This window comes from Rhinatrema bivittatum, chromosome 9, assembly GCF_901001135.1.
Source record: "Rhinatrema bivittatum chromosome 9, aRhiBiv1.1, whole genome shotgun sequence".
Classification (NCBI taxonomy): domain Eukaryota; kingdom Metazoa; phylum Chordata; class Amphibia; order Gymnophiona; family Rhinatrematidae; genus Rhinatrema; species Rhinatrema bivittatum.
Window position 1 is genome coordinate 164413472 of NC_042623.1, and position 12803 is coordinate 164426274.

At 41.7% G+C, this 12803-nt stretch overlaps 1 protein-coding gene across 7 annotated transcripts in view; it reads right to left on the minus strand.

Moving 5' to 3' along the window:
- Positions 1 to 12803, minus strand: part of GIGYF2 (GRB10 interacting GYF protein 2) — a 444297-nt gene that overhangs the window by 396861 nt on the left and 34633 nt on the right. For all 7 annotated transcript variants that reach the window (XR_003858724.1, XR_003858723.1, XM_029616693.1 and 4 more), the window contains one exon: positions 3311 to 3389. Coding sequence is in view for 5 of the 7 variants with exons in the window: in XM_029616693.1 (XP_029472553.1) it covers positions 3311 to 3351 (41 nt within the window). In the remaining 2 variants the exon portion in view is untranslated. The remainder of the gene's footprint in view (positions 1 to 3310; positions 3390 to 12803) is intronic.

The following is a 12803-nucleotide window of genomic DNA, read 5'->3' on the forward strand; positions in this document are numbered from 1 at the left end:
ATAAAAATAGGCACTCAAAAGTCCTTCAATTAAATTTATCATTTTAATTAATGTCACACATGAGGGCACAAGCACCACACCTCTGGTTGAAGCAGGAAACAGCCTGAGAAAGGGAGAGCTAGACATAGGCTGCAAGTCCCTAGGGCAGAGCTTTCCAAACTGTGTGTCGGGACATGTTAGTGTGTCGCCTGCAGTGTGCAGGTGTGTCGCGCAAGCCCGGTCAACTCTGATGTGAGTTTGGGCTTTTTTTTTTTCTAGAGATTCACTTTTTTTTTTCAGTTTATGGGTTGCTTATTATTGGGTGATTTTTGCTGTCAATCGCGTTTTTTGGGGGGGCTTGGTGGGTGGAACGAGCCCAGCCATCCTTGCATTGGCTGCTGCTGCCGATGAGGCCTGGCCATGAGGAGTACTGACTGCAAGCAGCAGTGTCTGGTGATCATGGAAGGGAGTGAAGCACTTAACTGGCAACAATCAAAAAGACGGAGGTACATGAGTGTGGGGGCCAGACATGTGCTGGGGGGAGAGAGATGAGTGAGTGGGGGGCAAACGTGCTGGGGGGACAGACATGTGCTTGAGGGGGAGAGATATGAGTGTGTGGGGGCCAGACATGTGCTGGGGGGAGGAGAGAGATGAGTGTGTGGGGGACAGACAATTTGTTTTATTATTGTTTCTCATAAATTATAACAATAACATGAATCTTGGAATATATATTTTTAATATAAATTTAAGGTTTTCATGAGATAGGTTGTGTCGTGAAACATTTTATTTATGTATATATTTAAGGAAACATACGTAAATTATCGAAATATGTTTCGTTCGTTTAACCTTTAACCTCTGGTTTACTAGTAGACTGAATTACCATGTCGTGAAATTATGTTTGTCTAAAAAGTGTGTCACCAACATGAAAAGTTTGGAAAGCTCTGCCCTAGGGCAAGGAAATGCTGGGAGGAGACTACACATCCCAGACTGCTAGAGCCAGGCAAATTTGAATGGGACTAAGGGAAAAGACTCCTAAGTTCCAGGAAGGATGGCCCTGCAAAAGTCTGATGAACACATCTGAGATCACAAGGCAAGGAGGGGAAACAGGGCTAGCAAAGGTAAGCTTAAACTGCAACCAGATGAGGAGATGGAAATGGAAGTCATTAGCCCAGGGGAGCCCACAGATACGGACCTGGACTGATGGAACTGTACTCAAACATTTCTTTTTTTTTTCTGTCGCAGAGTACATAGCTGTTATTACTAAGTGAGCTAAAAGGACACTTTGAGAACTGGTTTATTTGGGTTTTTTGGCTGCAAGCAAAGGCAGGGGCTTGCAGATACAGCACAATAGTGGAGTGGGGGGGGGTGAGGAGTTTGTGCCACAAACCATATAGCTCATTAAGAATATAATTCTGAATTCTTATTGAACTCTCAGTAATATTGATAACCACTTAGCCTTTTCTGCAGGGCTACCTGCTGGCATTGTTACAGGCAAAAGTAATTGCCCTCAAGCAAGCAGTGCAGGGTTGGTGTTATCCTACTGCACGATGAAGTCACAATAAAGATAAAATAGAACTAATGGCTTGTTTTCCTTCCCTACCAAAGCTAGCACCTTACACAGAGGCGAGGAATCCTTGCAGAGCCCGATGCAGCCTGGAGACCCCTGGGCTACCACAGATCCACTGAATAAAGATGAAAACAGTTGCCCAGATGAAATCAGAGACTTGGTACTGCAGCATGGAACTGACGGAAGGAAGCCTGATCTGTGTTCGAAGTACATCCACACCCGACTTAAGGTGACACTACCAGACAAATGCCACAATTTAGGATAAAGAGGTTAGGGCTGTTCAGCTTGGAGAAGAGCCAGCTGAGGTGGGGATATGATAGCAGTCTTATAAAATCATGACAAGACTTGAACAGGTAAATGTGAATCAGTTATTTACTCTTTCAGATAATAAAAGGACTAAGGAGCACTCCATGAAGTTAGCAAGTAGCACATTTAAAGCAAATCTGAGAATGTTCTTTTTCATTCAAAGCACAATTAAGTTCTGGAATTCGTTGCTGGACGATGTGGTTAGGACAATTAATATTTGGATAAGTTCCTGGAGGAGAAGTTGACTTAAGTAATAGCCACTGTTATTACTGGCATGGGATCTTTTAATATTTGGATACTTGCCTGGATTGACCACTGTTGAAAACAGGATACTGGGCTTGATGGATCCTCATTCTGACCCAGCATGGCAAAACTTATGCTCATTTTTTTTTTATTTTCATTTTTGGCTTTGTTTTCCTCTCCAGCCTTTTTCTCTCCTCTTTCCTTCCTCCAGCCTCTGCCAATCATCTCCAGTCAACCTACAAATCTATCCACCTAACCTCAGAGGCCATAGCAGTTCAGGTCCTCCTCTCTGAAACAGTGGGGCAGCCTAGGCTATGGCTATGGCAAATGCTAGGTATCAAATAAACAGTCTCTACCCAAGATTTTTTCCACTCTTGCTTATCTACACTTAATAGATGAAGTCCATCCAGTTTAGTCCTGTATACTAAAATTGACCAATATCCTTTAATATGGACTAGGATATTAGAAAGAACAAATACAAGGCAACATGAGTTAAAGAAGGAATAATGGTGTTTGGGCTGGCTATCTAGAAGTATCTAGAAAAAGAGCAACAAAAATCAGTTCAAAGATCTCATACTTGGAAAGACATTCTACATAAACCATTATGGCAATCCCCAAGTATTAGATAAGAGCTCTGACGTGGGAGGATGAGAGGCCTAATCTTTTGAATGTTAATATTCAGACAAATCACTTGTAATATTCACAAATTTTGTTTGGTTAGGGCAGGGCTTCCCAAACCTGTCCTGGGGACCCCACAGCTAGTTGGGATTTCAGGATATCTGCAATTAATATGCATGAATATGAATATCCGCAATGAATATGCATGAGATACATTTGCATACCACGGAGACTCCATGGTATGCAAATTTACTAGGTCATTTTCTAATCTTTTCTTTTTTATTTCTTCCAGATTTATATTCACGGAGTCTCCATGGTATGCAAATGTATCTCATGCATATTCATGGTGGATATCCTGAAAACCCAACTGGCTGAGCGGGGTCCCCAGGACAGGTTTGGGAAGCCCTGGGTTAGGGAAAGCAGCCCTTCAAAATGTGAGTGGTCCCACTTAGCCTAAGGGTCGTATTTTAAGTGGTCAGCATTGGAGACAATATGCCTTTTAAGAACTTGGCAAAATACAGATTTCAAATTGCTTGGATTAAATGTGACAGTAGCACAGAGAAACACGAACAAGATGGATTATTTTACAGAACTCACCATTCTGGCCCAAAGTTAAGTGTCTGAGTTTCAGCTGCCATTTCCTCTGTTTATCTTTTATTTTTGAATGAATATAAATCTGGAAGAAATAAAAAAGAAAAGATTAGAAAATGACCTAGTAAACAAGTAGATCTGCTTACCACCATCCAAGAGCAAAAGTCATACAAAAGTTAATAAGCTGAAAGGTGCACAATTCAAGAACTCAAAAAGCCATAGGCAAAGCTTGCTCAGATGGGCCACGAAGGCACAGAACCTAAACAGAAAACCAAAATTCCCAGGCACTTGCTCTCCTTTCAGTTTCTACCACTGGATGGAAGCCTTTGTATGATAATAAAAAACATGAGCATCACATCTCAACTCGGCCACAATCACAGAATTCCCCCCCAGGGAAAGTTAGCTCCCCTGGTATATACAGAGCTTGCCATTATTCGAGTAATGGATTCTGTGATGTACCTCATGAGCATCATCCATCAACTCGAGATAAGACATTGAACTAGCCCTTCCTCCTTACAAGCACAATTTGGCTAAAGTCAGTGTGTTTTCTTCCAGTGGTAATATTTGGACTTAGGATTACTTATGTGTAGAAAGCATTATGTAGAAATGGTTGGTGCTCCCTCATCAGCGTGCATGTCAAGCTGGCCAAGTTAAAATGCTATTCTAAGGATATGCAACATTATATTCACTCAGGAAAAAATGTATTAGAAAACAGTTTTGTCTGCAGCATGAGAAAGAAAAAAAAAAAGATAGTTGTAAACAAATACGCATGATTTTTGTCTTCAATGTGCATGATTACAGGTTGGTCTATCCCGCTAAACTAGTTCTGTCAAAAAGCTGCCAAATTTAAGATTTATAAACTGCCTATCAACATTCCTAAGCAGTTGTTAAAAATATTCATAACATAAAAACAATCAGCACATAAATACAGAGTCCATTAAATAATAACAAGAGACAGATGTACTACAGACCTTACAGATATGTACCCCACAATTTTCAAAGCCACTTACACAAGTAAAATAGTAATTTATGAACAAACGACGGCTGTTTGAAAAGTTCCCTCCCTCAATACCGCCTTACTTTCAGCCACATTTAGGGGAAGCATTCCAGGGTGGGATGGGGCTTGCGTTGTGTAGGATTAGAAAAGCCCTCACATTATAATGCATTACATGCATTATTTTCCAGAGGGGAAAAAAAAAAAACTATATACATAGATAGATAGATAGGTCTATATGCTGGTCACGCTGCCAGCCACATTCTAAAAAGCAAGTTTGCTGACCATACACGCAGTTTTCCGCAGACAGCAGGATGAATTAGCCATGATTTGTGTGTGTGACATCATCCGGCAGCACTGAATTAAACTGTCTCTCTAGCTTGTAGAGCTTTGAGCGCTGAGCACGTGTGGGAGTTCCCGTGCGGCGCTGCCTCAGAGGCTCTTCAGTCTGTTTCAAAGCTGAAAGAGTAGGATAGTCTGTTGTCCACAGAGGAGGGTGGGCATTTCATAGCTAATCCATCCTGCTATCTATGGACAAAAGCGGCTACGATACTAGCTTTTTTCTGTCCATAAGCAGGGCTGAATTAGCCATGATCTGTGGGGAGTCCCAAGATGAGAGCTGCAGCGTAGCGGTTACAGGTAAGCAACCTGGCCTCCATCATGGAAGGCAGACTCTTTATGTATCAAGTGGTGCAAGAATGCCTGTCCTACTGCACTGTCTGTGGAAGCAAAGGCCTCTAGGCAGTAGTGGGAAGGGAATGTATGCACAGATGACCAGGTAAGCTGCTTTACATATGTCCTTAATGGTGTACAATCGAGGATGTTGTTGCTCATACCTGGAGAGCTCTGACTGGATTTGTGAGATGAAGTCCAGGTGCTGCAAAACAGTGTTAAATGCAACTGGTAATCCAATTGGAAAAAAGTGTTGTCTTGGCTACTGCTGTGCCCAGCTTGTTGGGATCAGACGAAACAAACAGCTGCGAAGATTTCCTGTGAGAACGTGTGCATCGTCACAGAGCACTTTTGCAGTCCAACATATACAATGTCTTTTCACCCTGATGTGCATGAGGCTTTGGAGAGAAAGTCAGGTGAACTATTGAATGATTCAGCTGGAGCACCGAAATCATTTTTGGTAAAAATCTGGCATGAGTTCTAAGTACTATTATGTCATGAAAAAATTGCAAATAAGGTGGGTAACGAACCAATGCTTGCACTTCGCTGACTCTTCGAGTAGACGTAACTGCCAAGAAGAAAAGAACCTTCCAGGTTAAGTATTTCAGAGATGCTCGCTCTAAAGGCTCAAACGGGGTTTACATTACATAGGTGAAAACCACGTTAATATATCAAGCCACAGGTGGTTTCCTACGTGGAGGGTGCAGGTGCAACAGTCCTTTCATGAATCTTGAGACCAGAGGATGCATGGAAATACTGTAGATATACTAGCTTAGAGAGATAGTATAGTTCAATGCCACCAGATTTTATCACCCATGGATCATGGCTAAATCAGTCTTGCTTACAAACGGAAAATAGATATTTGCACTAAATTTTTAGGCTATTCATATATTATTGATTTGCTTTCTCGAGGGTCCACTCTTGGTATCCAGAGAAATTTGCCCCTTATAGCCTCAATTAAAGACAAAAAAAAAAAAAAAAAAAAGGATTTCTGCACATCCGCAGGCATGTGTTTAAACATAGCTAAAAATATGCAGATATACCTACGACGCACAGACTTTTACCTATGCAGAAAGAGCTCATCGCACGTTTCCCATTCATTTATATTCTGCTTTTCAGGCACTTTAAAGCAGATTACATTTAGATACATATAAATGTATGTAGATGCATGCATCGTTATGTATGCACTTTATTACAACTACCTATGCAGTTATTGCCGTAGGTGTATCGTGATGTGTGCACGACTTGGACACTGGCCTGTATATATCCATAGTTTGGCAATGTGCTTGTTTCTTTCACATTCACTGCTATACACGTACATACAAGTACAATTTGATTCCTCTGCACCTAGGTATTTAACGCTTTTTTATACCAATATTCATGATACAGTTCATATATCGGTTTTCAAGGAACAAGGGGGAAATAACGTTAAAAAAACATAAAGATAGCAAAAAGTTACACTAAAACAGGGGTACTTGAACTGGGAAGAAGAGGAGCCAGTGGCAGAGGTAACTCGGAACTAAACAGTATCAAATCCTTTACAATAACGGTAATGGGGTGCATCGACTAGAGGGCCTTGGAGTGTGACTGTAGCTGGGGGGGTCCCAGATTAAGGGAAGGCTTGTTGAAATAGCCAAGTCTTGAGTTTTTTTCTGAACGTCAGTAGACAGGGTTCTTGTCTACGGTCGGGGGGCATAGCATTCCGGATGGTTGGCGCCGCTGTCGAGAAGGCTCGTTCTTTGGTGGCTGAGTGGAGTGTGGATTTGGCTGGGGGAGGGTGTAGCGATCCCCTGTAAGCTTCTCTGATGGGTCTTGAAGAGGTATGGAGAGTGAGTGGGTAGTGGATATCGATAGGGGTCCGGTTGTAAACGGTTTTGTGATGGATGGTGAGACATTTGTGTAAGATTCTAAAGCTTATAGGGAGCCAGTGCAGATTTGAGGATGGGTGTGATGTGGTCTCTTCTGTTGGAGTTTGTTAAGATTCTAGCGGCCGAGTTTTGAAGCATCTGTAGAGGTTGGTGGAAGAGGCAGGAAGACCTAGTAGAATGGTAGTTTAAATGTCTTTTGATCCCTTCATATTAAGCTACATGGTATATAATATTTTTATAGTTCTTAGATATTGCATTTTAAATTGCCTTCAGCATTTTTTTCTGGAACTGGCAGTATAAAAAGTAGAATAAAACATACTCTGTGGATCAATAGAAGAATGCTTACAGCAGGTTGGTGTAAATAAAGCACTTTCCATTATTTAAGCACTAAATCTCTCCTCTTCCCCCTGAAGAAAGCAATCCAAAGCACATGTTGAAAAGAGGCTGAAGGTTAGGGGACTGTCTGCCATCTGCTGAGCCGGGGAATGCACGAGGATCTGTTAAAACCAGTAAATGGCAGGACAACTCTACAAGGAGTTGCACTGTTCCTACACAGAGGCTGAAAAACCAGATTATGGGGCCGATGTAAAAAGACCCATGGCAAAACAGGCGCTCGTTATGTGCGCAGGTTTTGATCACCACGCGCGGCTGAAGCTGCCGCTTCCGTGGGATGTAAAAAAAAAAATAAATTATGTAAATGACTTGTGCGCAGAAATCCATGCACATATGGAAAAATACGTATACCTAAGCATGGTACATGGCCTATGTAATAAGCAGCCACATCCGTGCCCAAACCCCACACCAATAATCCATGCATAAAAGCGAGTGAGCGAGCGAACTGGTCTCCCTATTAAGTGAAAGTATGACCCTGGAAAGTATTTTTAATACTTCAATTAACTGTGCTGCAGAAAACAGGGCAAATATTTTCATTGGTGATAACTCAGAACAATCTTGCCGCTCCTCTGGCTGTGTATCTGTCCGCCCAGGGAAGTGCCTACTTCAGACACCATGAAAAGCGCTTTGCTAAGCTGGCTACTCTAAAGCCGAGATAGGCATTCAGCCAGGCGCTTATCAGGTCGCTCCCGCACTTCTGTTCATTGCAGAAAAATCTGCACAATCGAGTGCCCAGAAAAGCGCCTAGCGTACCTTGCTATTTGGGCGCTCAGCTAGGCACTTAGCTGCTCACATATCTGCATGATTGGGCACCCAGAAAGGCGCCTAGCTAACCTTGCCACTCAGGCGCTGCGCTAGGCGCTTACTTGGTCACGAATATATGCCATCGGGCGCCCAGAAAAGCGTCTAGCTACCATTGCCCCTCGGGCAATACCAAGTAAGCGCCAAGCTCAGCGCCCGAGCGGCAACAGTAGCTAGGTGCCGAGAAAGGCTAGGCACTTTACTTAGTCACAAATGTATGCTGTCGGGCGCCCAGAAAGGTACCTAGCTACTGTTGCCGCTCGGGCACTGATCTAGGCGCTTACTTGGTCACGAATCTATACGATCGGGCACCCAGAAAAGCGCCTAGGGAAGCACATAAGCTGGCCGTTCCGATGCCCAGAAAAGCGCCTAGCTAAGCTGGCCACTCGGACGCCGAGACAGGTGCTCAGCTAGGTGGTTTTCAGGATGCTCGGACACCAACATAGGCCCCCCCAAGTCGGCATGGACACTTAACTCGTGCCCTGACCATGACAGTAAAAACCCGTATAAAAAAAAAAAAAAACATGCACTAGCGCGGCTCCCTGTATTGCCTATGATTAGCTAATCACGTCCTTTGTCTGCTATTAGCATGCAATTGCGCAGGAAAACCCATGGGTCTGTGAGCGCGTTCATACGCTTTTTGCCGCGCACAAAACCCTTAATACATCCCCATATAGGGCTTTGTGAGGGAAAAAGCATAAACAAACCCATGGCAGCTTCAGCGCACCTTGTGACATCGGCCCCTATATGCCTTCTGAGTTGCAGTTGTCAGGCCAGTTTCATGGGAAATATATTTTTACAAATTTGTAGCCCGCTAATCCAAAGATCTTAGCAGGTAACAAAAATTACATACATAATAAACACAATAAGTTACAAACAGTACAAAAACTAATACAATGCCTAGACTAAACATGCAAAAACATATAATCTTAGAACACAACAGCAAAACATTGCTAGTGATAAACCATAGTAAGACATAGTATTCCACACATTAAGAAAGGTGGAAAGAAGGCAAAACGATTACCGGCATGGTTAAAAGAGGAGGTGAAAGAAGCTATTTTAGCCAAAAGATCTTCATTCAAAAATTGGAAGAAGGATCCAACAGAAGAAAATAGGATAAAGCATAAACGTTGGCAAGTTAAATGTAAGACATTGATAAGACAGGCTAAGAGAGAATTTGAAAAGAAGTTGGCTGCAGAGGCAAAAACTCACAGTAAAAACATTTTTAAATATATCCGAAGCAGAAAGCCTGTGAGGGAGTCAGTCGGACCGTTAGATGATCGAGGGGTTAAAGGGGCACTTAGAGAAGATAAGGCCATCGCGGAAAGATTAAATGATTTCTTTGCCTCGGTGTTTACTGAGGAGGATGTTGGGGAGGTACCCGTAATGGAGAAGGTTTTCATGGGTAATGATTCAGATGGACTGAATCAAATCACGGTGAACCTAGAAGATGTGGTAGGCCTGATTGACAAACTGAAGAGTAGTAAATCACCTGGACCGGATGGTATACACCCCAGAGTTCTGAAGGTACTAAAAAATGAAATTTCAGACCTATTAGTAAAAATTTGTAACCTATCATTAAAATCATCCATTGTACCTGAAGACTGGAGGATAGCAAATGTAACCCCAATATTTAAAAAGGGCTCCAGGGGCGATCTGGGAAACTACAGACCAGTTAGCCTGACTTCAGTGCCAGGAAAAATAGTGGAAAGTGTTCTAAACATCAAAATCACAGAACATATAGAAAGACATGGTTTAATGGAACAAAGTCAGCATGGCTTTACCCAGGGCAAGTCTTGCCTCACAAATCTGCTTCACTTTTTTGAAGGAGTTAATAAACACGTGGATAAAGGTGAACCAGTAGATGTAGTATACTTGGATTTTCAGAAGGTGTTTGACAAAGTTCCTCATGAGAGGCTTCTAGGAAAAGTAAAAAGTCATGGGATAGGTGGTGATGTCCTTTCGTGGATTGCAAACTGGCTAAAAGACAGGAAACAGAGTAGGATTAAATGGACAATTTTCTCAGTGGAAGGGAGTGGACAGTGGAGTGCCTCATGCATGAACATCCTGGTTTCGAACTCACTATTTTTGCCTTTAAAAGAGGGCATAATATTAGGGGATTGGCTAGTTTCATCTCGGTTTTCCATTCATATAGTGGACATATTTAGGGATGGGCACCACAAATTTGGACACTAGGGTTTGTTCCTATCACTCACCATTTAGCATTTTCAACATCCTTCTTCAGGGAAGCATTTTTGGCTTAAATCAACCACTACTTGTGATTCTGAATTTGGAATGCATGTTATCCTTGGTAAATCTGTATACAAGGTAAAAATGTGTATCACTGAATACTGTAGTGCAGAGCTTTCCAAACTGTGTGTCGGGACACGTTAGTGTGTCGCCTGCAGTGTGCAGGTGTGTCGCGCAAGCCCGGTCAACTCTGATGCGAGTTTGGGCTTTTTTTTTTCTAGAGATTCACTTTTTTTTTTCAGTTTATGGGTTGCTTATTATTGGGTGATTTTTGCTGTCAATCGCGTTTTTTGGGGGGGGCTTGGTGGGTGGAACAAGCTCAGCCATCCTTGCATTGGCTGCTGCTGCCGATGAGGCCTGGCCATGAGGAGTACTGACTGCAAGCAGCAGTGTCTGGTGATCATGGAAGGGAGTGAAGCACTTAACTGGCAACAATCAAAAAGACGAGGTACATGAGTGTGGGGGCCAGACATGTGCTGGGGAGAGAGAGATGAGTGAGTGGGGGGCAAACGTGCTGGGGGGACAGACATGTGCTTGAGGGGGGGGAGATATGAGTGTGTGGGGGCCAGACATGTGCTGGGGGGAGGAGAGAGATGAGTGTGTGGGGGACAGACAATTTGTTTTATTATTGTTTCTCATAAATTATAACAATAACATGAATCTTGGAATATATATTTTTAATATAAATTTAAGGTTTTCATGAGATAGGTTGTGTCGTGAAACATTTTATTTATGTATATATTTAAGGAAACATACATAAATTGTCGAAATATGTTTCGTTCGTTTAACCTTTAACCTCTGGTTTACTAGTAGACTGAATTACCGTGTCGTGAAATTATGTTTGTCTAAAAAGTGTGTCACCAACATGAAAAGTTTGGAAAGCTCTGCTGTAGTGCTATTAAAAACTAAAGGATGGAAGCACCCCTGACTCAACATTGGGTAGAACAAAATCACCCCACAGACACTATGGTTTTTTGCTATACAACAAATTGTGAGGACTCAGGGGGTGGGGTAGATCATTTGCTTCTACAATTAGAATAGCACTGGATATATAAATTGGGCTCTTTAACCTCTCATGGCCTAAATAATAGAACTGAATGGTCTATCTTTCTTTGATTCATTATATGAATAAAGTTGGTTGAGAAAGATGTCATGCATGGATGAATCTGAGTGGCTGAAAGGTGTTTAAAGCTTTTGTTCAATGCTTTTTTGGAATCACCTTTCAAGTGTTGATGTGAGAGTCTGGTAAGTTTTATTTTCTGTATAATTTTGGTTTGTATTCAGTGTTTTTGTAGGTTTATAGTGAGAATATTGCAGGTGATCAAAGAGGGCAATGAATCTCTGAATTAAGACACTTTTAGGAGTTACAGCGTTTTTGAAGACAGAATTATTATATCCCTGAAGAAGCCATCGGCGAAAATATGATGGGTTATTTTGTCACCGAGTGCCCTCTCCATAATGTTGGATTTTTCATGAAGTTTGAACATGTGGGTATCTTCTAATCATTAATGTGATGCCAGCCTTTGGGTTTTCCAAAGTGTGAGTTTTTTCATGCATCTGTCTAATCTTCTTGCATATCTGAATTGGAGACTATCATTTTGGAGGAGATTTGTGTATTATCTACATTATATCTACTTGATCATCTTGGAAAGAAAACTTGCAGTCACTAACACCACAGTTATTTGTTCAAGAGATTGATCGTGGAAAAACAATTTGTGATAGTATTATCGTATTCTCTTTATGTGAACAACTTTAGTGGCGTGTGTGGGCCCTGTCGGGTTTTGTTCTTTTTTTTTTATGTTTATTGTATTTTAATTGTATAATTAAGTAATTTTTTGTGATATAGCTTAGTAATTATTTTTTAAAAAATTTCATATTTATAGATTTTGTCGTGATCGATTATATTTGACTTTACTATTGCATATGTATCTCTGTTTGGGATTAAAAACAAAACCACTACTATACTTTCAAATTTTTCATTTTTTACTGTTGCTGCAATCCACTACTCAAAAAATATAAGAACACAGAGAGCTTCTTTTCCATTTGTAAATAGTCTCCCTTGCTTTGCTGCAGCATGAGAACAGTACAACCCTTACTCCTGGGGGAATTCTGTGCATACTTTATATTGGTCAAAATAACACAATATACAAGAGAGTCTAAGTAATTAATTTAAAATGTAAAACAGAAAAAAGTTATTAAAGTTGCAGAGTTTTAAATATTTTGAGCAGAATTTACCTAGAACTTCACTCTAAAAGAGCGTCTCTGCCACCCTCTCCCCTAGCCAGTTTTCTTTCATTTTGCTCTCTCAGGCCCCAACTCCTCCAATTGCCACTATCTCTCCCCTCCCCCTCTAGGCTCAACCCCTTCCACTCTTATCTCCATTCCTAGACCTCTCCCCCCTCAGTACTGCCCCTCACACAGACTCCCTCTGTCCCTCTCTCTCACATACACACAAACAAGGCGCTCTCTCTCTCTCTCTCTAGTGCACACACACACCTCCTCATACAGGCACCCTCTCATA